This window comes from Manduca sexta, chromosome 2, assembly GCF_014839805.1.
Source record: "Manduca sexta isolate Smith_Timp_Sample1 chromosome 2, JHU_Msex_v1.0, whole genome shotgun sequence".
Classification (NCBI taxonomy): Eukaryota; Metazoa; Arthropoda; class Insecta; order Lepidoptera; family Sphingidae; genus Manduca; species Manduca sexta.
In genome coordinates, this window is record NC_051116.1 from 580,992 (window position 1) to 608,681 (window position 27,690).

Here is a 27,690-nt window from a genome sequence, read left to right on the forward strand (position 1 = left end):
AGATATTATAATAGAACAAGACAGAGACTTAAATATAAAGAACAGATGTCCGTTTTACTAGATGAGCATAGTATCAAAAATTACATTGCTTACAAATATCAAGTCATTACAATCCAAAAAAATATGGATAAAGTAAAGCAACGCATAAAATCGGGAAAAAACATTATTAACCGACTGCAAAAAAAGGAGGTTATCAGTTCGACGTGAATTTTTTTTTTTTTGGAAAACCAACTGTCACTGGTAACTAAAATGGCACTGCATTTTTGTTCAATATATAATCAAATTGTACCGCAAATTAGTGTTCTGTTCCATTATTTCTATTAAATTAAAATGATAGGCCTTTGTGCGTGAAATGGAATTGCAAGTTACGAACATTTCCTATAACTTGCTCCTACGGGTTTTTTTGTAAAATTATACGAGGTTACACTTTAGCTATATTCTATAAAAAGAGTGGGGCTATACTATGAGCAGGATTTGGAGCTGCTGCTATCTTGAGCCCTTGAGAGATAGCAAGGAGATACAAATCCTTTAATGAAGAGATTTCTTTTAATACTGTACAATATTTTACAATGCTTTATTTGAGACAGTAAGGTCGAAAGAAATAAGTTGTCTACATAGATAAATTTAGATTTAAAAATAACATACGAAAACACACTTCAAATCATTTTACATGCCCAAGGAATTCCGTTAAGACGTTTAAACTAACCTAAAATTTAAATTGCGCGGTAATGTGTGTTGCCAAGAAAAAAAATCTACCAATTTGGAAAAAAGAATTACGCACAAAGGCCAATGTTATCCTACACACGTATCTATGTTCATTAGGGCGGAATTACACAAACCACTACATTACCTTATATTTACAGAAGCTTCTACTGACTGAGTTTCAAGTCTACGAGTATTGGTAGTACCATAGACGTTGGTGTGGGACCTTTCACATTTTTAAGTAATTTAAAAGTAAAATCAAAAAAGATATAATTTACTATTATGTCAATTATTCCTAGAAAACCATACTATGAATTCAAGAGATTCAAAATGATGTCTTAAAATATATATTTTTTTATTTCATAACATGTTATAAAAAAAAAATACTAAATTAATAAAAAAATCAAAAGAATTATGTTTTTTGAATTTTTCGTCATGAAGGGAACAGTTACAATTGAGGTGTTTATGGATGTCCTTCATTAACCTACTTGAAGTATATCTATTGAAGAATTTCTTGTGTTCAGTATTATTTTACACGTGTCTGGTATTTTTTCCTAATAAATACAGGTATTAAGGTAACTTTTATATTAAGTTTTCAATTACAAACAATGTGAAAGGTTCCTAGATAAACTTTAAAATAACTGGTATAACGTTGTAATTCGTTTCCATTTTTCATCTTAAATAGTACAAAATTATATACTAAAAGAAATAATTTGTCTGTGCGTTCGTTACGAGAATATGTTATTTTTTGTAGGGTGGGGCTAAGGCGGGTGGTTATGTAGAAATCGCACATTCGACAGGGCCGGATCCAGTAAGTATTTTAGGGGTCTGTCCCCCACTTGTATTAAATGTTATTATAATATGGCTACATGTTTTCACATTTTACACTATAATCCCTCAGATTTCTTCCTGGATCTGACCCGAGAAAGTAGTTCGTTTGGATACTATCAATTCTTGAATTTAATATTGTAGTGCTTAGAAGGGAATTTGAATAAATAATAAAGATAAGCGAATAACTAACTGATATATATATATAAATAAGATAGGTGAGTAGCTATCTGACATATATAAAATTTATTTATAAAATTGAGATAGATTTAATGAATGAATTTTATTTAAAAAAAAGCACAATAAAAAATTCAAAGTGCACTGACGGTTTCCAAACGGTAAGGTTAAAGACAGTATTACCAACATAAAAACAGAATATCTACTATTTTAAATCCTATATGTCACAGCCTTCGTGTAAAAAAATATTGGCATCAATTTTGGCAACTCGATTATCTTAAAGCAGGCGACACGGGTGGCTGTTAGGGAATATCTACCTATTTGCTTCTTTTAACGTTGGCCAATGTGTGAATATATACGCCAACTACAACTTGAATCCAATATACTTCGATCCGTTTAAACACCGATAGCAAAGACATAACCTAAGCTGTTGATTTCTGTTGCTATAGTTTTTTATAGTTATTTTGTATGCTATATTAAATAATTATTATGTTTTACTACACCTCTTTTTCTACATACGTTATTTGACCAAATAGCAATTATTTGATTAATTACGCAGGCCCCCAAATTAGAATGACCACCAGCTCTCAGTCCGTCTCTGAACATGAGCACACATTCCCCTGTACATGTTGGACTCACGTATTGGCGAGGATTATTGGCACATATTGGCCAACGTATAAAGAAGCTATATGTCGAAGGTCGCAAGAGCGTGTTTTAAATTTTTCTCAAAAGTATTTTTTTCACGAACATCTCTTACATTTTAATGTTTTCGTGTTTTATATTCATGTATAAAAGGAATAAAGAAATCTGTTTATTGCAGTAAAAGCCGGATTTGTTGGACGCAAACTTGCGTCAATTATAGACATATTATGCATTATCTTGTCTTGCGTTAAGAAGCAGGTGTAAACACAATCATAATTTGCGACGCTTGTGTGTTTCTCTATGGTTTAAAACGCATTTCTGTCCATTTTCTACCATATAACCACTCGCAATGAAGTCGCTCCTTGATTATATGAATATTTTTAGAAATCTTTAATTTACGAGCGTTCATACGCTTCCTCATACAAACGACCGAATAATTTTATATATTAAATAAATAATGGCTATGAAGCGAGCTTAACATAAATACCATATGTACATAATAAATATTTCGATAGAAAATAAAACTAATATATAAAAATTTCATCTATACTCAGTAATGAGCGTTTTGAGCAATAATAAACCAAACAGCCTCGGTCACCGAGACTGGGGACTCTGTCGCGGTTTTGCACTGAATATTTAGTCTCGGACCAACGAGTCATATTGACTCGAACGTTCGAGTATTCTTACTCATTTTTCCGAGTATTTTTTGGTCTCGACGTATCGAGTCACGACAGTTCTAAAACCGCGACAGAGTAAAAATAACCTATTTCCAACTACAAGCGATTAGGAAGCCATTTTACTTGTCAAACTTGTATTATTTTCTCTAACATAAAAAACCACATCTGTACAACGTTCCGACAAAATACATATACATATATTTAATATCACTTATATATCTATACACAGGTGTTGATTATAATAAAGTCTATATATAGGCTTGTTTCATCACTTGACAGTTTTCAGCCATTTCTAACTATTATTTTTGTCACTTACAAAGACGCACACTGTACGTATTTCGGCATTGTTTTTTCTTGAATATTTAGAAAATTATATTTTAAAATTAAATTAACGGAGACTTTTTGAATAATTATAAAACCGTTCCAAATTTCAAATATTTCGTGTGACATTTGCAGAAGTATTCGTAAATACACTGTAAAAATTATCAACACATACCTAAAACAAATGAAATTAAACACGTACGTTCGTAAACCGATCGGATTTGACTTAAGGTTTGGCAAGCGCAGACGGGTCCACTTTCAATTGAGCACATTTCACATCACTGAGCCTTAACCAACACCAAAATCCACTTAAATATATTTACATATAGTTTGTAATACGGCGACACAGTTCCAGGTTTAGCAACTTATTTCAGTTTCACCGGTCTTACTACCCTGTTTAATTTTATTCCTTTCATCAAATTTCTTGTTGTTAACAATATTCTGAGAGTTACTGCCTGATGATGATGATGTGTTATCGCTGTCGGCGTACGGAACATCCGTCATTGGACCGTTAAGCAAACTTCCTGCCGAATTCGATTGCCTTAACATCGTCTTCTCGTCTTTCCGTTCTGTGTCTTTGAGGTCGTCTATTACCGCCTTTTTAGGGTCAATTTGTATGGTCTTCGACTCAGATAGCTTGTTTGGAGTGACCACGTTAATGTACGGTGGGACTATGTTCATTGTATTGAGGTTTACAGAGCCACTGTTTTTCTTCAGCGCGTTGAGATTTTGCTCCAACTGCGCCGCGTCCAGACACAAGGGTTTGGCTTTGGGGGTGTATTTGACGTGGTCTTTGGCCCACGCGTTGACTCTTGGCGGGTCTGGAGATGCTATTGGTGCGGTCTTCCGCTCCGGCGCTAGGGAATTCTTGTGGTTGGTTTTATCTATGACATTGATTTCGATCGCTTTGGTGAGCGCGTTCTCTGGCGGCTTCGGCGAGGTTGGTGTTATGCTTATCAGTTTCTCGACCTATGGACAATTAGTGATATTCATTTGATTTGTGACCGTCATGAATTACAACTTCAGTTGACATTTAAGGGCCCATTAAGAGTGATATTCAAAACATATAAGATTATTAAAAAAATATCTAGATTTTTATTTAATTGGTTTTACATACACAATATCTTTTATGTTTTTTTTTGCATTATCTACAAAAAAATGTCCCCCATTTATCGTAAGCCTATATACCTTATTTACTTTATTTGTTATTGCTTGTTAGTAGTGAGCAAATAGATATTATTTTACATTAAAACTAGCGAATGTGTTGAAGTCCTGCAATCCTAACTAAGCCAGCATAGAGTAAAGTCTTAAGCCTCTCACGAGTGTAGATGAGGCACGACAGCAATAGGTAGTATATAATAAAGGATTGATAACTTTTTTTACAGTCATCCATCTATAAGTCACTCTAACTTCTATTGCTAGTATATGCTTACAGCAGGTCCATTATCGACAGTCGGTTTGGCGTCAGCGGGCTCGGCGTGGGCGTCAGGAGCCTCCGTGAAGGACGTCTCCCACACTTCAGGTTCCTCCGCCTCCGAACACGAGCCTTCCTCCGCCTCGCCTTCCACTGAGCTTAGTAGTCTGAAACGAAGAAGAATTTTAATTTGTCTGAAATAGTAGAAATACAAAAGGTCTACTGGTGTTTGGTGATGGAACATTAACTCAGTACAGTTCTAATCAATGGATAATGTAAAAATGACACGACAAAGATGCGAATTGCAATGCCTTACCAGTTTATCAAAGAATAAATCTTACTTTAAACGTTTTATTAAAATTATAAGTATTAAAATTTCCAACACCTCTTATCTTTTTTCTATTTTGGTATTAAGCAGCAAACCTTACTTCCAAACATCAAATAAATATTATTATTTTAATTTACAATTAAGACGTTCATATAACATATTATCTTTTCAAAAACGAATATAACCTGTCAGTGGAGTTAGACGGCAGAAACTTTGTATTGTTCGCGGTCTCGGCGGCGGAAGCAGCGCACACCTCGAGCCTTGCGCCCGTTCCGTTCCTCAGCATTTGAATGTTGCCATATTCTTGTGATGCTAGTTGGAAAAAAATATAGGTGTTGAGTGGAATACTTAGTATTTTTTTTCTGAGAATTAGGTATTTAACGAAAGATTGGAAACAGCGGAAGCATTTTGGTAGCGATAGGATATATTTTATATCCGCCCGGATAGCGACTACTGCACACAAGGTTTTAAAACCCGCCATAGTGGCCCACGCAAGTGTGTCGCTTTCGCTATATCCGGTTCTAACATGCCGACATAATTGCTAAGAGGTAATCATCTCTCGTAGTCGTCAGTCCACATTCTATTGGACCCTTCTCCATTTACTATAACGTACAAGTGCAGTGATTTCACTTTTCCGTGGACATAATATAAAGAAGAACCTCATGGTAAGATTCCCATTTGAAAATACAAAAATAAATGTGATCTAAAATAGCATTTAATAGACTTGTGATAAGTCTTCTACTTTGTTATACCAAGTATTCTATTTTATGCAGTCAAAAAAGCTATGATACGGTGACTACATTAGTATATGATAATAAAATGTTGCTAGCTTACCTCTCAGCAGAGGTAGATATTGTAAATCCTCCGTTTCTTCTGGGTCCTGTGTCACCGTTGGCGTTATGCTATGAAGTACAAGCAGACCCGTTGAGCTAAAACAATTCTCTTTATGAGTAATTATATTACAATTGTTGGGAAAAAAATAAAAATAAAAAGCGTTTTTTAATTCTGCAAGCTTGAAGCCTTTTTTCGGCTGTAAGCCTTAGATGCCTTAGCATTTCTAGGCAAGATAGCCGAGCGCTAAGGCAAGCTTCTTTTGAAATTAGCAGCAAGGAAGTTCTTTAATTTTAATTTATCTGGAAAAAGTATCGAAGTTAACTGATTGGTTGTAAATTAATACCCTTATTTCATTGTTCTTTTATTTAATTTCGTAAGATTTATCTCACTCCCAGAGTGCTTATGTGCATCAAACAGTACTTGCTAGGTGTTTCATTATGTAGATTTCTGTATTACATTCTGTATTGTTTATTACCGCTTGGTCAATGGAGCGGTTATTTTATTAGAACGTCATTTAGTTATAGTTGAAAATTAGGACGTTTAGGTGGTACGTGCTACCTGGATTTAGTTAACATTGTTTAAAGGAAGTGCGAAATTAATAGATTAGACATTTTTTGAAGACTGGCAGTTAAGAGATGTTTTTTTTACCTTTTTTATTTATTCTTTATGTCTAATAAGCGTCAAAATAAATTTAATTCATTATAAAAATCACTATTTTATTAGTACAGTGATAAAAAAATTAAATATAAATAAATAATAAAGCCATCTATGAACATAAAATTTGGAAATACTATTTATTTTGGGGAGTGCGTTAGGTGCTACATTCTAAAAGGACTCAAAATAGTATTACACAAATAATATCCATATAATTTTAGCGTGATATACTGAATGTTATAAATAAAAAAAATTCGTAATTCCTGAGGCTTCAATGTTTTAAATTAAAAAAAAAACGTAGCTCCTGCTTTGTTATTTTTTAGCTTTTTTTGCTGCTGGTGTAGGTAGTAAATTGGTAATTTTTATTTTTTTTTAAGTTTGAGCCACGTCTCGTGTGCAACTTATCCTTAACTGCCAGACTTCAAGGCGAGATGTGTTACCTAGATATGTTGTGCGCGTTGTCCTGCGGAGACATCGGCACGAGGTAGTCGCAGACGGGAGCGCGCTGCCAACATGCCACGCTCAGTACACACAGGCACAGGAAGATTGGCGTTTTAAGTTAGGTTTAATGGAAATTTATCCGTGGTCTTCGGTTTTAAAGCTCTAATTTAACTTTTGTAATTTGAGCGATATCCATGTTTAATGGTTTTATGAAGTAAAAAAAAAAAGTTTTATTGTTATTTTTATTACAAAAAATATTTTTTCGCTTTTCTATAAAATATTAAAGTTTTTTTAAAAGGAAAACGTAAATATTGCCATGATATTTTTTTTATAAATACAAAGGATTCAGTATATTGTAAAAAACAATGACTTTTATTTTAACTGCAATAAGACCACGGAATCGTAACCTCAAAAATTTATTAAACTATTTCGAAATTAATCTTCCTGTCTCTCATCCTCTTTAAATACTACACGTGCATACACTAGATTTTGTAAAACCTGTTTTTACATTGGCCCCATATTATTAGTTTTTTTTTAGATATAATGACTCTATCGGATTCAAACTCTAAATATCCGACTAAAATAGTCAAAAAAAACCTTATGGTTTATTAAAAAAAAAAGTGTTGGTTCTACAAAACCCAGTGCAAAGGGGCAAAGGTAAAAATACAAGAAAATAGATAACAGGTTATAGATATCGCAATAGCTACTAGCAAGTAAACACTTAACTTCTGAAGTAAACTGTTAAATTGAGATTCCTTGAAACGCATTAAGCATGACATGACGTTTTTTTAAAATGATGTTAAAGCTAATGGAAAACATGCTTTAAAAAAAATTTCGATTGACACGTCCCAATGAATCTCTTAAAAACTACAGGGGATCTATTTTTCTACGCGAATTTCATTCAAGGATTAAGGAAAGTTAGAAAAAAAACTCATAGGTAAATGGATCATGCGGCACTCGGCAAGCTTTGGCTCGTTTAACCCACGGTCTCTAACATCGATAGAAAAATTTAGTTGAGAAAAAAATAATCAGTTACTTGCTTCTAGTAGCCAGAGCGAAATCATTTGGGGGCAAGAGAAAAAAAAATACGTTATTTATTAGTATTTTAACATTTATACACTGTTTTTCGTGTTTTTATGAAACAATATATATAAGGGGATAGATCGTTTTCCAAACTTTTTGGGTACTGTCATCAAAACCCCTTTTTCGGCTTATAGAAGGGATAAGGTCGGTCACAAATGTTTAGTAATTTTTTTTACTCGACATAAAAAATCTATTGTGCCGTAACTATGTCGTGACACATTCAAAAATGTCCGATGTAACTATGTGAGAAAAAAAATTACAATCATCTAAGCATTCGAGCCTCGTGGAATTTAATGAGAATGAATCTAATATTATGCTTACAAAAAAACACAAAAATCAATTTCTATCTAGGTAAAAATGCATTTGGTGTCATTTTCTATAATGTATCAATGAATGAATGTACTGTAAATGGTCCCTTGGTTTTTTTTTTACTTTAGTGTAAAACCGTATGTGACCGACCTTTGGATTGGATTTATAAAATACATACCTAAAAATTTTGGAGACGTTATTTTATGTATATAAATTCTTTTTTTTATGTTTACCTATTTTTTTTTTATATAAAACAACATCCCCATTCAATAAAAAACAAAAATATAAAGTAAGCGATTTACCTGCGGTCCATCTAAATCGTCCAGGGCGGTGGGTGGTAACAACGACCGCACCACCGGCAGAGATGCTCCCACTATTGCAGGGTCCTTGGGGAATATTAAATTTTTAATCAAAATATGGTTTAATCTGGGCCTACATTATGTATAATATTCTACCAATAATTTCCAATAAAATTCTTTGTTTTCATAAGAACAGTAAAAAAACTGTATATTTACAATGCTAAATGGTAGAAATTAAGAAAAAATTCAGTTACATTCTTAATACACCTAAATATTCAATTATCTTTACATTAACTACTTAAAAACTATTTCACTTTATTCATACGACGTAAGCCATGACGTCACTGACAATACAGCACATGTGTGCGAAAGGGATAGCTACACTGCACTTCACCCTAGCTTATTGTTAAATAAAATATCAATATTAAACTTATTTTGGTACTTATACCACGTAGTTTACGACTATGTTCATTGTACAATAACGTTTCTTGGTACATCGTTCTCTTAATAAAATAATATTCCTAATACCTATTCCAAAATTGTTAATTTGTGAGAATCGTCAAAGAAACGAATTTGTGTTCGCGACCTTTTCTTTAAGTTGATACAAAATTGAACTTATTAAAGATAGGTCAAAAATAAAAGCATGAAAAAAAAGGAAGAAAAAGTAAAAGTCGCCAACAGAAATTAGTTTTCAGATGATTCCCACAAATAAACAATTTTGAAATAGATCATAATTTTATGAAGAGAGCAACATATACCCAGTAATTTACGATAGTGTACAATAATAAAATGAATCCTATTTTACATTACCTGTATGAACCTCTGCAGTCTGTCAAATATCGCCGCGAAGGAAGGTCTCTCGGTGGGAGCCGGGTTCCAACACTCGCACATCAGACGATAGATCTCGTGGGGACAACCTGGACGTATCAGAATATCATCTGACAGGCTTTAAGGATATTGAAAGGATAAACCACATACTCATCTTCACCTTCAAAAATAATCCATTAATAACGAATGTTTTCACCAAAAAACATGGTTTTAGATGTCGGATTTTTTTTTAAATTTTATAGTTTAATGCGAATATGACGTGTGCGTGAGTGTATTTCTTACTGACAGCATGGTATTAAAATTAAAGTACATGTCCAAAAACGGTTTCTTATTTGATAGAAATTCTAACCAAGAAAATTTATAAAATACCTGGATTGAATTCTTAAAAAAAGCAATTGAAATAAATAATTAAATGTTTTAAGACCAGTAATTCAGAGATTTTTGGTACGAAAAAAAATTCTCTATCACCCACGCACCCACACTTATGCCTTTTATCCTCGAAGGGGTAGGCACAGACCTAACTGCTGCAACCGATAAGGGTACTACACTGGTTGATTCAAATCTCATTAAAACTAAGTAGTTAAAACTAACCGTATGGTTTCTCGAGCCTGCCTCCTCCGGAGACGAGTTCCATGACCTCCCTGTTGGCGCAGCCGGTGTACGGCATCACGCCCAGAGAGAACACCTCCCACAGCAACACGCCGAACGACCTGAGGGACAGTTATAGAAAAACGTAATATTGGGTTTAGGCTAAGGGGAAAGAGTTGAATACTAATAAAAATATTAACTAGTAGAATAGCTATTCTACTATTGACTATCAATTTGTCACGTCCGCTGTCAATTACTCAGTCTATCACTAAACCATGCATTCAGTCAGTCCCACTTGATCCTTTCTCTAACTACTCAGTTGTTCACTCATTCACTCACTTACCTCCCTAGTTAGTTCGTTTACTTCAATCATTTCTAGGTACGTTCATTCGCTTTAATCTAAATACTAGCAGTACCCACCAAACATCAGTTTTGATAGTGAAAACACCATCGATGTAGGCTTCGGGCGGCATCCATTTTATCGGGAGCATGGCCTTGCCTCCCTTCTTGTAGTAATCAGCTCGGTATATGTCCCGGGCCATGCCGAAGTCCGCGATCTTGACCACGCGCCCCGGACCTCTGGAGGTCAGGAGGCAGTTGCGAGCTGCTATGTCCCTGGATAAAAAGGAGAATGGATTTTGAACAATATTATGGATTCTCTAATGTTTTTCGCATAGCCATTTCATGATACATAATTTAATATCGCTCCAGAAGTAGCAGCAGTAACCCTCACAAACAAATTCTCAAACAACATAACAGTTCCTCTATAACAACTTAAATCCATAATGTAGATTTAGTTAGATCTTTCTTTATTTGACGTTGACACAACAGAAAACGAACTCATCACCTTGAGAACAACTAAGGCCTTTAGTTAGCATATAAATACAATGTCTACCTGTGTATGAACCGCTTGCTCTCCAAGTATCTGCATCCTTTACTAACGTCCAGGGAACAGAGCAACAGGTCCTTCATAGTGAGCACGCTGGCTCGTTCAGGCTTCGGCCGGTTCTCGCGGAGGAAGTTCTTCAAGTCTCCTCCGGCAAGCAGCTCGAGGACTATGAATCTGGGAGGGAGATATAATGAGATGAATATCATCTGTCTCAAATACTGTAGTAAATAATGACTTTGACCCATTGCTTTACAGGTCTTCTCTACTATACAGAGTTCAGAACTTAGCCCACCATCTTGGCCATAAGACTCGCCCACATCCTACTATGGTGTAGACTCGACGCAACACATTTTTTTCATGTTACCGAAATAATTTTAGTCTTTACAATCGGCAGGATACCCTAATATGTCGTAGAAGATATAACTTCCCTGTGCAAAATCATTGTAAAGATTTATATGACCTGGAAGTCGAATTCCAGAATTTCCAGTCAATGTCACACTGCTGTTACTAAAAGCAGGCAATATTCTATACTATAGATAAACCAAGAACTGGTCATAGAAACTGGGGCAGGTCTTCAATGTGGACCGACGACCTGGTCCACGTGGCGGGACGAGGCTGAATGAGGACTGCCCTGGACAGAAAAACCTGGCGTGCATTACAAGAGGCCAACACTCAGCATTGGGTGAATGTATAGAAGAAGAATATAGATAGACTGTGACTAATAAATCGTTTTTCTTTCTTTCTATATTACTCCTCTCCTGAAATATCTTACAAAATATCTTTCTCACCTCGGATGTCGATCAAAGCACACTCCAATCAGATGCACGATATTAGCATGGTTGAACTTGGCCATGATGGCGGCTTCCATTAGGAAGTCGGCTTCGGCCTGGCCCGTGGAGAGTTCCGGTAACGTCTTCACGGCTACCGGCATTTCCGCTGCATCCGCTGACCGATGGCGGTAGAGACCTTGGTAGACTTCTCCAAATGCGCCTTGACCGAGGGCCCTAGGAATAAAGTGACTAAATACCTTTCTATGAGTGGGTAGAAATATAAATTTATTTAAGATGTCTAAACTGTTTTTGTTACAAAAACCAAATGGACAAGAGATTCTAAAAACTTGTGAAAGATTATAAAAATATGAAAGTGTATTTTTATAGGTAGATATCCAATGGTATAGGATCATATTAAAGTTTTAATGTAACTAAAGAATATAACAACCTGGTCTGAGATATAAAATCAATCCGAAAAGAGCAGTAATGGAGTCTCTAATCCATTTATCTCTGGTGAAAACCAGAATCATGAAACCAAATTGATGAAACCTCAATAAGATTTTACGAGTTCCAAAAAATATTCATCATTCCTTCTTCTAGGTCTAGAATATCCAACTTACTTGACAAGCCTCAAACTCTCCCTGGACACTTGGGGCAGGCCCCTCACATCGATGCCCTGGGGGAGGAAGCCTTCGCTCCCGTAGTGTGGGTTGAAGGCCATGTTGAGCGCGTTGTCATTTCCTCCGGGAGCATTCCTCAGTCTCTGTAGCTGGACCTCCTGTTCTAGGATTCGCTTCTGACGCTGCTCCGCTTCTTTCTTGCGTTGGTACGTATTGTCTGAATTATAGATAGTTAGTTAGTATTATTGATGTCTTTTTTGTGCCAAATATGTCTAAATTATCAATAAGGTTTAACTTTATAGTCTTTGTGTCATCTCACTTAAACATGAGATGTTTTAGTCTCCAATTGCTTTTCTATATGTCAATGTGTAAGTACAAAGAGCGGACATTGAGAAGATTGTTTTATAAAAATTTTTGCGCTCATGCAATTGTTCTCAATCTACCAATTTAAATTACTTCATATTTCTTCCATATCGTGCTTTGTACGTTTTTAATGCGCATATTAGCACATTTTCTGTGAATATGTTATTTTGTATCAATTCCTAAAGACGCTGTGACATCTTGTCACACGGATATCTCAAATAAGACAGCGACTTCTGCATGACAAATTTGGCCTTGATGTTCGGTCTGTAACTAACTATACTGTAATGTTTAAATTAAACTATTTTACGGATTTTATCGCGGTTTTAATATTTTACTTTTCTTATATTACTTTTCTCCCGACGTTTCGAAGACTTTGCAGCCTTCATGGTCACGGGGGGGACTGTAATGTCTTTGGTGTAATATTTACTACCCAATTTTGTAGTACAGCAACACAGGAAAATAGAAGCATGAACTCACAGAGGTAGAGACAGACGCAGAGCACCGCCAGCGCGCACACGAACACCACCACCGACAGCACGATGATCACCACCCACGACACCCGCGGCCACGAGTCCTCCACTGCGGAACCGCGGGTACCATTACAACACCAACAATGTCAAATACACGTAGCAATTAAGGCAATTAAGGAACGAGCAAACGGCTTTGATACAATACCAGTGTTACCATTATAACACGAACAAAACCAAAATACACGATGCAATTAAGGTCCTCCCACGAGCAAATGGCCTTCATAGAATACAAGAGTTACGGGCTGGCATATACTAAGATTTACGAATTAATTTAAAAATAAATTTTAGGTATTTTTGTAAGTTTCAATCTACCAAAATGTTCTTTATTGAATTGTCTATCTAGTAGTTTTGGTTGCAAATTAAAATGATGTGTATTTTAGGAGGCGATGGATGGTATAATATTAGTGTCTTTGTCATTATAATTAACGAAACAATAGCCGCATCATAAAGAAATTGAAACTATCAAAGTAAAACTTCTAAAAATACGCTTAGTACGCCGTTTTAAAGACACTTTAGTACTAAATAATTCCAGAATCGTAACTTACTCCTCTATCATTTTGGTAACAAATTCGTAGTCACGAACGAAACAGCTTAGGTTGCATTAATGACTGCTCTGCTGAATATCGGCCCTTGCCGGTCGACACAGTTAACCGACAAAGTCCACACAGGCTGATCATAAAAGGCAATACATACGTACGTTATAATCTATAGTGTAGATTATATGAATCAATACTCACGTATGCACTTGGTGGCGTCGTGCAGGTCGGTGCTCCAGGTGGCGGGACAGTAGCACTTCACATCGCTGCGGTACTCGTTCAGCGCCACGCAGCGGTAGTCGCACCCACAGTCCTGGACAATTAGCGAGATTGATGATTCCTAACCAAATTTCGGCCACGATGGTCTATCACAACAGAGACCAGCCAAGTGGGTGCACTGGTTGCGCCTCTGCATACCTCTTCGGGGATAAATACGTGATGTTGTGTGTGTGTGCAAAACAATATTAGAGTGAGTTCAGGACAACAGTCATTGTACTTGCTCCATACCAATATTACAATCATACAATGCACGACATACAGTGCGCAAGTGTGTGCGCAATACACAGGTGCACTCTGTTCCTTCACATAGTCCGGTGAGACGGCAAGCCGACATTACTATAGAGAGAGCAGGTGCAGGAACAGCAGCTTTACGAGCTTTCAACACGTAAGTTTCAAAGGGAGAAGGTAATGGAGGTATCACTGGAAGAAAAGTGGAAAGAGATCTGCACCGATATGAAGACAGTAATTGGCGAGAGCAGACAACAGAAAACTGGAGACTCGTTTCGAAGGCGAAGGACCACTTTGGGTAGCTGGGCCAGCAGAATTAGTCGTTGGAGGTGATGGAATATTAAAAGTAATACTGTAGATATATTTATGTATTGGAGCCTAGGCTCTATCTAGACTAAAATAGATCTAACTAGACTCGTCTCTTGATAAGAGAGGAAAGTCGCCTGAAATGACTTTTAGGATTTGAATAGCCTACGTCAAGCTTCGTATTAAAGATAAAATAGAAAATACTAAAGTCACAGATGTATAAAAGGCATTTCTAGTGGCCGACATACCTCTTTACTCAAAACAATAATGCTGTCACATGCCATATTACAGTAGATGCAAAATTTCAGCCCAAATAAGTGTAAGAAATAATAAAACCTTTTGTTTATGGTGACTACCATTCAGTGGCGTAGCTTGCCAAAGCGGGGCCCTATATTAAAATTGTTTGAGACCTTTCAGGGCAGTGCGAACTTTTGGGCGTCGGCTAGTTTAATGTAAGTATGGGTCAAGATGGGCCCCTAAATCATGGAGGCCCTGTAACATTAATACGGCTGATACGGCAGTAGCTACGACCCTGCACCATCATATCTAATGTAGTTACATCAGATTTTATTTATACTCGTTGAAAGTGGACAATTAATATTTGGAACTCCTCCCCATCTATTTGATTAATTTCGTTGCGGGATAATGACAAATTAGTTTTCTCTGAGACTCGCCGAGCTTCACTGCTCGGTGTCATAATATGCCACTGCTGATCCTGGCTTACAGGAGTTGTAGTGGTGGGTGTGAGGGCGGGAAAGTCAATAAACAAAGTCTCTATACTCATTGAATCTGCTATTACCTCGACACACCTTCAGGCCACAACTTTGTTGTTGAACCAATCCTTCTAATATTTGTTATTTATTTATTTATATATATTCGGGAAACAAACAGAACAATATTAGCAAAAAATAAACAAAGACTAAATATCACATATTCCTGCAAAGTTTCCATAATAAGGTAGCACATGTTAAGCCAAAAAGTTAACAAGCACTGGTATAAAACAATAAACGTTATAAAGCAATATTAAAAAAATAATAATAATAAAATAAAAATTAACAATAGCGTCCGTAATATTACATAATATAATTAATACAAATTTACCTCATGCCAGAGAATATTCAACCTACGAGCCAGATTTCAATAATGCCATAAGTAATTTTTTAAATTTATTACATGATATAATGAATATGACAATATCACAGAATGTATCGTTTCAGTTTTCACTTACTCGACTAATAAAAGCATTACCACCATAATTCGTACGAGCTAAAGCGGTGGAAAAGGGTGTTGTTACGGGAGTTAAAACGGGGACATCTAAATAATATATTATACTCACGTGTATCGCCGGTATGATCAGCACTTCCCCTGGCCCGGTCCTGAGCGCCACACTCACGTCACTATAGTCCCGGATAGCGCGGGTTCCTTCTATATACGACCATCCACCACCGCCATGCTCGCCTTCGTTCGTATTACCACCTATAGATACAGTAACATATGTTACAGATACAATGAAATAAATAGATTTTGCTGGTGGTAAGATATATTTTATTTCCGCCCTGATAGCGATCACCGTACACAAAGTGTTAAAACCCTTTAGTGGTCGTAAGTGTGTCGCGTTCCGGGATCAGCCTGTGTATATCAGGTTCCCACAGGCCGGCATAATTGTGTCGACTGCCGAGGGGTAATCATCTCTCGTTAGTCATTCTATTGGACCCCACTCCACTTACCATCAGGTGAAGTGGGGTCACTATGCCGTGCGCGTCTAAAAACATGTGTCATAGATACAGTAAGATGTGATACAGATAGATTCTAAACACGTGCAACTCGCCACTAGTCCTGCAAACTTCAAAATTTGCAGAAGTCAGCTAACCGCCATTGTTTCCACGATTAAAATCGCTAAGTAACTTATTGAAATTCACTTTTGCAAGTTTTCTTGCTAACCTAAAACTTGCTTAAGATATTTTAATATAATGAGGATATGTATAATTAATTCTACTTACCTAACCACCCGCCTCCGCCTCCGCCTCTCAAACACCCTCCGCCGCCTCCTCCGAAGCCTCCATGAGCTTGTCCCACGCATGCTTGCCCTCCCACGCCACCTTCTTTAACAGCTGCCCCTCGGACCAGCTCGAAGCCCGGGGTACTGGGACCAGCGCGAGGCACCCAGCCTCCACCGGCACCTAAGAGAGGAATGAAAATTAGCAGAGAAAGAGACTGTTGTTATATCATAAATGGTTACGAAGAACAAGGAAAAGCAGAATAGACTCTCGTCTATTTTTGGTTTAAAATATGATTTCAAATCTGAATGATAAAGTATAGACGAACAGACAGAATTATATTTCTCATATTTCGCCATTTCTGGATCTTTCCTTGTAAGAAAGGACAAGCGTATAGGCGTTTACCCTGCAGAATTCAAAACCCTGAGCTAATATGGATATTGAGCAAAAATCCTAATACTTCAAAAGTATAAGGAATTCTAGAAAAAAGTTCAGGAATATGACGTTTCTAAGGACTTCCCACTACGAATACAGATAATACACAGATTAGAGTACTGCTCAATTACATGCTGTTAATAATCTTCTTTGCTGCGAACTCTAGCTGACTTTTTTGTTTACTTTGTAGTCTTTCATTTATTTTATGTCGAATATAAAATGTCTAGTTTATTTAAGCGACTTTATCTCAGTAATAATTAAATGTTCTCAGTACCTTGACTTATTATACGCGCATCTACGTTGCATTTTATTCGCAACTCTGTTCATCTACGTGATAAATGAAGCATTTTATTTATAATTAGTACAAAATCCGTTACCTGACGTCCGCCCCGGATGTCCGTACATATACCCGGACTCTGGCGTGGCGTTGGTGTGGAAGCGGCCGTGCTGGGAGCCGTCGTCCCTGAACGCGCCCACGGAAAGCCCGCCACCACCTCCAGCCGCCACTAGGGGGTAAGCCTCCCCTTCTTTATCCAGCTGAAGGTAAACATCGTATATATTTATAATAGAAAGTAAACAAAGATATTTAACTACCTATTTATGCACCATGTTTATTGTATTTTGCGTAGTTCCTTGACAAACGCCGAAAGTAGTATTGGTCGCCGTGCTTGTATTCCTCCTACCTTATCAGCTTCATCGACAGAAGAGCAAAATTTACTATCCATCAGTGGCGAACGGTGAAGTGTATCAAAGGGAAACTGCTACAACATATAGATACTAATATGTATAAATTCAGTCTGCAAACATAAAGGGAAGATTCTACATAAAGAGACCTTGCGTCATAGCTAACAATAGTTAAGTTGAGTGTCTGCAATTTAAAACTATTGATTAAGTGCTCTGTATCTTTCGCACTATCTCTTTTGACAAGTACCATTATCGATCTTGATCAGATTTCTTATATAACGTTCTCTGAAATAAGGTATTTCCAGGTCGTTTCAACTTTGATCCCTTCAATGCCCTGGTGTGTTGGATGTTTAGGGGCCGTGATGTTTACCATCAGTTGACTTCTTTGCATCTTCTACTATAATAAAATACTAGTAAATACATTTTACTTCTGGGATCTCATTGTCTATCCTACATGTTATTTTGACACTGCGTAACAAGCATTTAACATACCTCCTTACGGTTAAGACAATAGAAAATGGCATACAGAATAAAAAATAAAACAGCGATATGCGTTTACAGTGTCATAATAAATCATCATCATCAGCCGCAGGATGTCCACGGCTGAACATGGGCCTCCATCAAAGATTTCCAGATCGATCTATTGTAAGCGGCATCCAGCGAACTCCTGCGACCTTTTATGAGATCATCTTTTCACCTCATAAAGAATCAGGCCCCTGAATTGTAACGCTTTACTCACCAAAAATACGTAAGTGGCTCCCCCGCCGCCGCCGCCGCCGTCCGTGACCTGCGTGTTGCGCACCTCGTGCGTCTTACTCGTGTACACGTGGGAGGTCTCGTTGCTCTGCTTCCGGGAGCAGGACTGGCTCTCCTGCGCTGATAGCGTCTGTTGGAAAGGTAGAATGATCAACTTGGACATGTATAATTATAGTTTTTTAACCGTCTTTGCGAGTCACTATGTTTAGATTGCAGTTTTATGTTGGTCTAAAGAAATATAGAGCACTTTTTCATGATAAATTGCCTCCGTTATTCTTAGGGTTATGCCAAACATCCGCTTCAGGAGTTTCTACATTTATTTCCAAAATTGCAACATCGTCACTAACTTTGGTATATTAAATATTGGTGACTACAAATTCTAGATACTTATTTTCCTTGTCTTCTATAAAAATGTATTTACAGGGCAATTAGTTTGATTTACCTGCACATGTTTCTTACCTTTTTACAAGCGTTAGTGCCTTGCTGTCCGACCAACATGTAGATCTGTTCACTTCGATGCAGTTCAAACAACGCGCGAGCTGTAGCGCCATGCGACACGCCCGCCCACGCCGAGCCCATCCCGCCACTCGCTCCTGTTGCTATTATCCTGGGGGATAATGGAGTGATTGGAAATATGGTTATAGCAATGACTTTTTATTGACTTATAATGCTTTCCCTGTCTCTTACTGGCGTGATATTCAATCAATAAGAACATGATATATAATGATTGGGAATGTGCGTTAAAAAAACAAAGACTATTTTATAACTCTCTAGTTTTTTCAGTTCCTGATTCGTACAGACACGACAGTTTGACAGCTGGAAAAATACATATAAGTTCCGTTTGCAATGGCGGTCTCTGGGCCCGGCCCCGAAAATGGGCTTAGCGGGATGGGCGTGGAGCGCGGTACAGGTCCGCTATTCGCACTGCTCTGTGTCAGGTACACAGGCTGACCCCGAAACGTGGCACACTTACGTGGTCCACTATGCTGGGTTCTAACACCTTGTGGTACGGTAATCGCTATCCGGGCGGAAATAAAATATATCCTACCACCAGCAGAAATCTGGGTAGGGGCCACCGCTATACCTATTTCTACCACCGGGCAGCAGTGTGCACTGTTGAATTCCAGTTTGAAGGACATTAGTAGCGTAATTACTGGACATTATGAGACATCTCATGACTCAGGGTAGCGAATAGACTGGCACTTAGTACTTGGGCGGTCGTATCGCTTACCACTGGCACTGTTATGGTGGCACATAAACCATCAACACTGGGTGAGTATCTGGGTACTTTAACGTCTCTAGGTACTCGTCTAACTATAAAATTCTATAAATGTATTTTCGTATTGTTTGTTTTTTTATTATTTTCATTTTCCCTAACTCATGAGAAGTTTAATTCATTGTAAATTATGTGTACCACCCAATCTGTGGCCAATAAATGCTTTTTTCTTTCTTTCTTTCCTTCTTTCATCTGGCAGCATGGTCGTCTCAAATTCAAATGCAAGAACAAATATATACAAAAACTTTGACTTACGTGTACAATCCCTCAGCCGGCACCTCCCACACCTGTATACCCTGGTATGGTGGGGTGTTCACCACAGAGACGGAGACAGGGGTGTTGTTGTACACAGCGTCGCACATTGACTGGTTGGGTCCGAACCGACCCGTAGCCCCGCAGGTCGTGAAGCGGTAGACTGGACAGAATAATGGTGATATTTTAAAATTGGTAAAGGAGTGGAAGGAGGCTGGTTCGATCAGAGTACTACTACTGTCTAATAATAATAATAAGTTTTATTGAAAAAGTACATAAACAGTGGTTTAACAAAACAAATTTCCCATAATAAAAATAAAGTATTTACCAGGGGTACCCAAACTAGGCCGTGCCTGTACCTTGGGATACCATTACAAATTAAATATCGTATAAAATCTAACTGAAGTAAGGAGTATAGTGGTAGTTTAGGTGGTAGGATTTGATCCAAATAGCAATGTCATAGTGTCAATAGTTGAGATGGGAATGGACGCTGTCGATTCGATGGTGGGCAGATTCAAAAACCAAGAGCTCGCAATTCTGACTTTTTGAAGTTATATGTATATTAATTAGAACCAATTATCGTTCGTTTTAATAATGAAGGAAAACATCCTGAGGTAACCTGCATATCTGAGAAAGTCAAGTAATGATTTTGTCGTTGTCTCCATTTTTAACTTCTTATTTACATTAAACGCACGTCAATCTTTTTTTATAATTACTTTTATTTTATAATGCATCGTTTATAACGACAATAAGTTTAATATTATAACCTTATGTATACCTATAATGCAAGCTGTCTTTACCTACACGTTTTGACACATTTAGTACTATGAAAACTGTTGGTGGACTTAACTACATATATAGGTACAACTTACAAGGTTTATCAGCAAACGCAGTGTGCGGCGTGGTCTTCACTTCGAACACAGGGTCGTAGTAATTATAGTCCCCTAGTTCTTCAGGGTCTATGTTTAGCCCAAAACATTCTGGAGACATTGAAAAGTCGTCGATAGCTGAGTCTGAATAAATTCGCATTCCCATACGAGTCTTGAATTGGAGGTAGTATCTGTGAAGAATAGAAATTACAATAATTATTGTTTTACTCCCGATGTTTCGAATGATGATTATTAGAAGCGGACAATAATTAGTATTTTTGTATATTTTTTATTCCCTATGCTTCATTCTTTATAGTCAGAAGCGGACTGAGGCGTTGGTGGCTGGAAAAATTAGTTAATTGATTTTTTTTTAAACTATAATTTAAAAGTCGTTGACGTTCCGATCTATGAAGAATGTGACGAAACCTCAATTAAATTAGTGAAAGTTTTGCCAACTAACCATTGCAATAAAAAGTCTGATTTATACAAATTATTTTTCGTATTTATTTTTATTTACACATTAGTACACTGTAGGTAAATTTAATGCTATTTATTATATTATAAAATCATTAACACATTGCGTCAATGGCGTAGTTGTACAGCGTACGCTTTAAGATATCACTATGAGGTTCCGCATTCAAATCCCGGGTCGGGCAAAGTGGTATAGGGTTTTTCTACTGTATCTGTCTGGAATTTGTGCTCGATATGGCGATAGGCTCGCGCCCTCTTGGGATCTTGGGATTCTTGAAACCTCTGCCTACCTCTTTGGGTATGAATGTGTGATGAATATGTATGTATATATAATATGAGACTTTAATGATACATTTAAAAAAATTAAACAAACTTACCTCCTAGTAATGTTTGGTAGGAATATAGACGCTCTGTACCACTTCGCTCCCTTGTCTTTGGTGGAGAACCAGAGGGAGGTGGTGGTGTTTCCCCTGGAAGTGAGTTCTACCACATCCACCCCCAGGGAGCCGTAGTTACGGCCATTTTGTTGGTAATAGAACCTTATCTGTAGAAATGTAAAGTTTATTTTAGGATTTTTTATGCTTTATGTAAATTGGATGAATTTACATTAGAGTAAACTAAATTATAGATCTAAGAATTTAGTAAATATCAAAATACGTAAGCATCTTTAATTTACTTAAACAGTAAATAACTATGGTCTACATTAAACAACTTTAAACCTTGAAATAAAACTGGAAAAAGCTACAGTCTTCGAAATGTCAAGAGAAAATAATAATATAAAACACCGCGATAAAATCCGCAAAATAGTTTTATTTCGCGTAAACTTAAATCATTATGCAAACTTTAAATCTACATTAAAATAAACAGAGTAAAATAGGCGTCGGGAGTTTCCGACCAGCCCCCCGAAATACTGGCTTACTGCGTAGAACAGGACCACCAGAAAACATTTAACATTACCAAGCAGTAGCGAGGGTGAAATTTTCCGAAAGGAAACCCGACGCAACATGTAGGTAATAATATGAATGAATGCGGTCTACAAATCGTTCTAATGATTATTAAACTCTACATAAAGGAAAGCCAGCAGGAATCGAGTTATGAACCCTCAGCCACTGCTACCAAGACCTTTTCATATGTAACATCTTCACAAAACAAACAACTCACCATACAACAATTGTAATACTTCGAAGTAAGATTCCCGTGGACTTTCGGAGGCGGATTGAATACGACAGTCCTCATAATAGCTGTTGAGGCAAAATCCGCTTTTTCCCTATTAGGTCCAGTCACATTCATGTTTACGAAGAAATAGTATCCCACGCATTGGGATAGGCTGTAGTTCACGTGGGCTGGGAGAAGTGGGGGCATGATCACTGTGGGATGGGGGACCGGGGGCCCGCACGTGTGGTCGTAGTTCGGCCCTGTCTTGTCTGTAGGCGTCGGCCCGCTGTGCCGCGACCATTTTAGTATTGGCCTGCGGATTAGATGAATTGATTAGTTTGTGAGGCATTTAAAAATATCTTATTATTTATGCGTCTTAAATCTAATTAAACGTAAATAGTTTTTGTTGATATTATTACTTTTTATGGCATAATAATATGTATACTTTTATCGAGAAACCCTTCTCTATAATTCAAAATCAAGGCACTACTGATAAATTATTTATAATGTAATTTAACGTTCACCTTAAAATTTGGTAAATTTATTTTGGAGTATATACTTACTGAGGAACGTTCTCGAAGCCGCAAGCGTCATGCTCGAAGTTACAGTACGATCCGTACGGCATTTTGTCTGCAAGTAAAATATTTATTGTAAAATTTGGTACAATTGTATGTTTTGTACCACACTACATAATAGAGTACGCATAGCGAAAACATTGCTTCTTGGCTCGCTTAGACGACTATAAAGGTCTCAGGAAACACGGTGAATTCAAGCCGCCTTTGACAGGTCCGTCTGGAAATCTTTGTGGGAGACCTATGTTCAGCTGTGGACTTTATGTGGCTGATGATGATGACTCGCTTTGAACAGTGTTCAGGGCTTAATCGCTCATCAAGAAAAAAACTTTTATAGTCCAGAGGACCCTTGAGAGACATAACTTCTTCGTTAATCAACCAGGGTTGTTTTTGCCTAGGTGTGCAAGTGACACTGGGCCTAAAAGAGCGCGCATCCTTCGCCAAAATAAAACGTGGGGAAAAAGTGTCGTGCGTCGTTTACTCAAATTACTGTGAAATAGCGAACCATCAATGTAAAACACTTCATATTTCTTCCGTATCGTGATTTGCACGTTTTTAATGCATATCTATACTATTATATAAAGCTGAAGAGTTTGTTTGTTTGTTTGTTTGAACGCGCTAATCTCAGGAACTACCGGTCCAAACCGAAAAATTCTTTTTGCATTGGATAGCCCTTTGTTCGTGGAGTGCTATAGGCTATATATCATCACGCTATACCCAATAGGAGCGGAGCAGTAATGGCTAATCTCAGGAACTACCGGTCCAAACTGAAAAATTCTTTTTGCGTTGGATAGCCCTTTGTTCGTGGAGTGCTATAGGCTATATATCATCACGCTATATTCAATAGGAGCAGAGCAGTAATGACTAATCTCAGGAACTACCGATTCGAACTGAAAAATTCTTTTTGGGTTGAATAGTCCTTTGTTTGTGGAGTGCTCAAAGTCATATATCATCACGCTATGACCAATAGGAGCGGAGCAGTAATGGCTAATCTCAGGAACTACCGGTTTCAACTGAAAAATTCGTTTTGTTTTGTTTAGCCCTTTATTTGTGGACCGCTATAAGCTATATATCATCACGCTATGACCAATAGGAGCGGAGCAGTAATGGCTAATCTCAGGAACTACCGGCTTTAACTGAAAAAATCTTTTTGTGTTGGATAGCCCTTTATTCCTGGAGTGCTATAGGCTATATATCATCACGCCATGACCAATAGGAGCGGAGCAGTAATGAACCATGTTACAAAAACGGGGAAACTTATTAGTTTTGAGAGCTTCCGTTGCCTGCGCTGCGTAAACGGTTAAAATTATGCAACAATGATGTATGACGGGATTGTTCCACTTTAAAAGTTCTAAAAAATATATTATAAAACAAAGACCCCGCTGCATCTGTCTGTCTGAACGTGTTAAACTCAAAACTACCCAACGTATTAAGATGAAATTTGGTATGGAGACAGTTTGAGACCCTGGGAAGAACATAGGCTCCCGGGAAACTACTACATTTATAACGGAAAACTTTAGCCTGAAAAACATTATAACGCGGGCGGAGCCGCGGGCAAAAGCTAGTATTAGCATATTTTCTGTGAATATTTCCAATCCAATCCAATTTAGTTTGTATTAATATCTGAGGATGTTTTGACATGTTTTGAGGGTGGGACCAAATTTTTATATTTTTTTATTGTTTGGCAAGGGGTTGCAGGTTGATATGGTTAATACGGTTGTGTAGTCAATAATTGTTATTATATTTGGACTGTTCTTATCCTCGTTTTCTTTAGTTCTTTAAAGCAACCCTTCCACTCACCGCAATTCTGTTGCTCATCGCTTCCATCGTCACAGTCTTTAGCAAGGTCACACACCTGATGCAGCTTGATGCACGAATCAATCTGTAATTGGAAATATTAGACTAAAATCTTTTTATAGTAAATTTCCGGTGAATACCTAAACCCTCTCAGCAGTGAAGAAGGCGCTTGAGAGATCTTGCTTCATTGTGTTCGTTTGATATGAATGTTGTAAAGCAAGGCTGTCCAGCCAACATTGGTACCAATAATTACCTCCGTAATAGAAGAAACACTTTATTTTCAATACCATCTTGCCGAACTGTTGCACGTACTAACTCTCCCATACCACGATCCTTAGTTGCACTGAATTCCTTGCTCAATGCGAGTTCCGACTATGACGTGTTTGTCGCTGAATGGAAAGTGATACTGGCTGAATGCCTGAGATATTGTGAAATGAATTCTTGAATGTACTATTATTGTAATATTAATTTTGCTAATTTAAAATTTTATTATTTTTTATATTATGTTTTTGAATTGATTTGCATTGTTTGTTATTTGGTCGTATGAACCGTTCTAATTGAATAAATAATAAATTCGAAGTGAGCACAAATTTTGCATCCAAGTTCGCCTGCGGGCCACATATCAGTGGATATATTTATTGTCATAATGGTAGAAAATAAAATATATGTATTTTGAGCTATGTAAGCTTTAAACCAGCAGCTTAATTAAATTGTTGACAAAAATGTCAACTAGTAAGATTTCTGTAGGGATTTTCGAGCTATTAATTTTGTAATGTTTGGCGACAAATCAAACAGCGGCCTACTCTTGATGAGCAAATGCGTTGGAGACCACGTCGTGGCCAGCGGACCTGGGTTGGACAGCCTTGGTTTAAAGTATCAACTTGATACAAATGGGTATTAAGATTTTGATTCAAGGGTAAAAATTCTCACTAATCGTATTATTCCTAGACTTATTAGTCTTGAAATTGTTCAAGTATTTTCCACTTTAAGATGCTAATAATATCACATTTTACTAAGAAATTAATGCAAACAACACTTTTTTTACTGTCTACGACGCCAATAACACTCGATAAATAACTGGAAAGTGGGTAGATATATTTTCATAAATATGCAAAATCCGTTCATTAGACCTGCCCACGTGGCATTAATATCGATAAGAAAAATAAATTCGCTTTTCAAGTAACAATTACTATTTTTGTAAAAGGCGTGCGTGGGTATGGAAGGGTGAAGTATTGCGCACCAAATTTAAATTATGCCCATCTTTCTTTAATATAACCTTTGATGGCGAGACTTATGCGAATAGGCAACAACGTAAATAAAATGTTTTAACAGACATTCCAGACGATCATCAGCAGTAATCACTTACCATCAGGTGGGCCTTAACTTGTCTTTTTTTATTACTTTGAATGACCAGACGAGCTTGCCGTTCGCCTGATGGTAAGCGAAACGACCGCCCATAAGTAGTAGAAACACCATCCAACACCTTGAATTATAAATTATTGTTTGCTATGCGCTCGCCATCCTGAGACATGAGATATTAAGTCTTATTATGTCTAGTATTATGTCTACATTGGCTACAATGTCCTTCAAACCGGAACACAACATTGACTACATGCTGCTTGACGGTCGAAATAGAGATTGCGGTGGTACCTACCCAGGCGGACTCTCACATATGAGAGACCACCACTTGAAAGGAGTCTATCTAACAAAGAGAATTAGTATAACTCGCCTGAAGGACCCTAGACCAATGCCTTGAAAAAGGCGAGTAGTAAATGAAGGAGACCAATCAAAACCGGAATGGTTGGTGCACACATGAGGAGGCCTATGTCCAGTGGACAAGCCGATTGATTGGCGACTTATTAGAGACAAAAGTTAACTGCGGATCTACATACGGGCTTTTTGGGCTGTAGCCCAAGGCCACATAGATTTATAAGGCCTCCAGTCACCTATTTCAAGAGAGTAGACACTATATCAAATGAAAAAAAAGTTTATGATTGTAGTATAAGTGTAACACCTAAGCTGTTGATTTTTTTTTGCAATAATTTCTTATAGTTGTTTGTGTATCATATTAAACATTCCTTAACCCACACTCTTCAATAAGATCGTTTCTTATTTTTCATAATATAATATGAAGTAATAGTACGAGCAACTCTGTCTTGAGTCTCCGACGTCGAGCTGAAGAAGTACGCGTTTTTCCTATTTTTCATACCGTCAGAATTAAATAATCTTTTTTTACTCACACTCAAATACTTGCACTTCAATTGTCCAGGGACGCACTCGCCGTTATAAACGGGGGGCTCGGGGACACACTCTAGCATGCGGATGTTGTCGATGGCGATGTGCGGCAGCGTCTGCGCGAGGCTCACGTAATTTGGCCGAGTTATCTCTATTATAATGCGGACTTCTTGCTGCATGTTGCCGATCATGAAACGCATTGGGTGCCACCTGGTGGGGGACAAGTTGAATTAAAATTAATTTAAAGGTAATGTATGTATACAGGAATGAGGAAATATGTATATGTTTTTAGAATCATTATCCATAGCATTATAATAATACTAAGATGGTAATTTATATTTTTAAGATATATAGATATAAAAAAAACTTTCAAAATAAAGAGAAATAATTATGTCCTAAGAAATAGACAATTCGGAGGTAGGTACTTATCCAGACGGATCCTCACATAAGACAAACCTATCAGTTACTAATAAACAATAATATCATAATAAGTATAAAGTTTCTGCGCATGGGTTGATACAAAAGAGCTTCACCAACATCATCAG

General features: G+C 37.2%; 1 protein-coding gene across 2 annotated transcripts in view; it reads right to left on the reverse strand.

The window, feature by feature from the left end:
* Window positions 1-2,150: 2,150 nt before the first annotated feature.
* The window catches only part of LOC115453040 (ALK tyrosine kinase receptor), a 37,360-nt gene continuing 11,820 nt past the window's right edge, over window positions 2,151-27,690 (reverse strand). The window contains exons 4-29 of one of the 2 annotated variants that reach the window (XM_037437926.1): window positions 27,151-27,355; window positions 24,914-24,995; window positions 23,105-23,171; window positions 22,548-22,854; window positions 21,764-21,930; window positions 20,919-21,106; window positions 20,050-20,209; window positions 18,978-19,125; window positions 18,502-18,648; window positions 17,456-17,615; window positions 16,647-16,826; window positions 15,983-16,122; window positions 14,035-14,146; window positions 13,245-13,346; window positions 12,405-12,621; window positions 11,803-12,018; window positions 11,021-11,188; window positions 10,546-10,740; window positions 10,129-10,247; window positions 9,520-9,626; window positions 8,713-8,796; window positions 7,018-7,082; window positions 5,924-6,018; window positions 5,275-5,401; window positions 4,781-4,928; window positions 2,151-4,316 (exon numbers count right to left, since the gene is read on the reverse strand). In XM_037437926.1, coding sequence (XP_037293823.1) covers window positions 3,705-4,316; window positions 4,781-4,928; window positions 5,275-5,401; window positions 5,924-6,018; window positions 7,018-7,082; window positions 8,713-8,796; window positions 9,520-9,626; window positions 10,129-10,247; window positions 10,546-10,740; window positions 11,021-11,188; window positions 11,803-12,018; window positions 12,405-12,621; window positions 13,245-13,346; window positions 14,035-14,146; window positions 15,983-16,122; window positions 16,647-16,826; window positions 17,456-17,615; window positions 18,502-18,648; window positions 18,978-19,125; window positions 20,050-20,209; window positions 20,919-21,106; window positions 21,764-21,930; window positions 22,548-22,854; window positions 23,105-23,171; window positions 24,914-24,995; window positions 27,151-27,355 — 4,318 coding nt within the window. In that variant the 3' untranslated portion in view covers window positions 2,151-3,704. Of the gene's footprint in view, window positions 4,317-4,780; window positions 4,929-5,274; window positions 5,402-5,923; window positions 6,019-7,017; window positions 7,083-8,712; window positions 8,797-9,519; window positions 9,627-10,128; window positions 10,248-10,545; window positions 10,741-11,020; window positions 11,189-11,802; window positions 12,019-12,404; window positions 12,622-13,244; window positions 13,347-14,034; window positions 14,147-15,982; window positions 16,123-16,646; window positions 16,827-17,455; window positions 17,616-18,501; window positions 18,649-18,977; window positions 19,126-20,049; window positions 20,210-20,918; window positions 21,107-21,763; window positions 21,931-22,547; window positions 22,855-23,104; window positions 23,172-24,913; window positions 24,996-27,150; window positions 27,356-27,690 lie in introns of those variants that run through there. The other variant, XR_005112246.1, reaches the window with a different exon arrangement.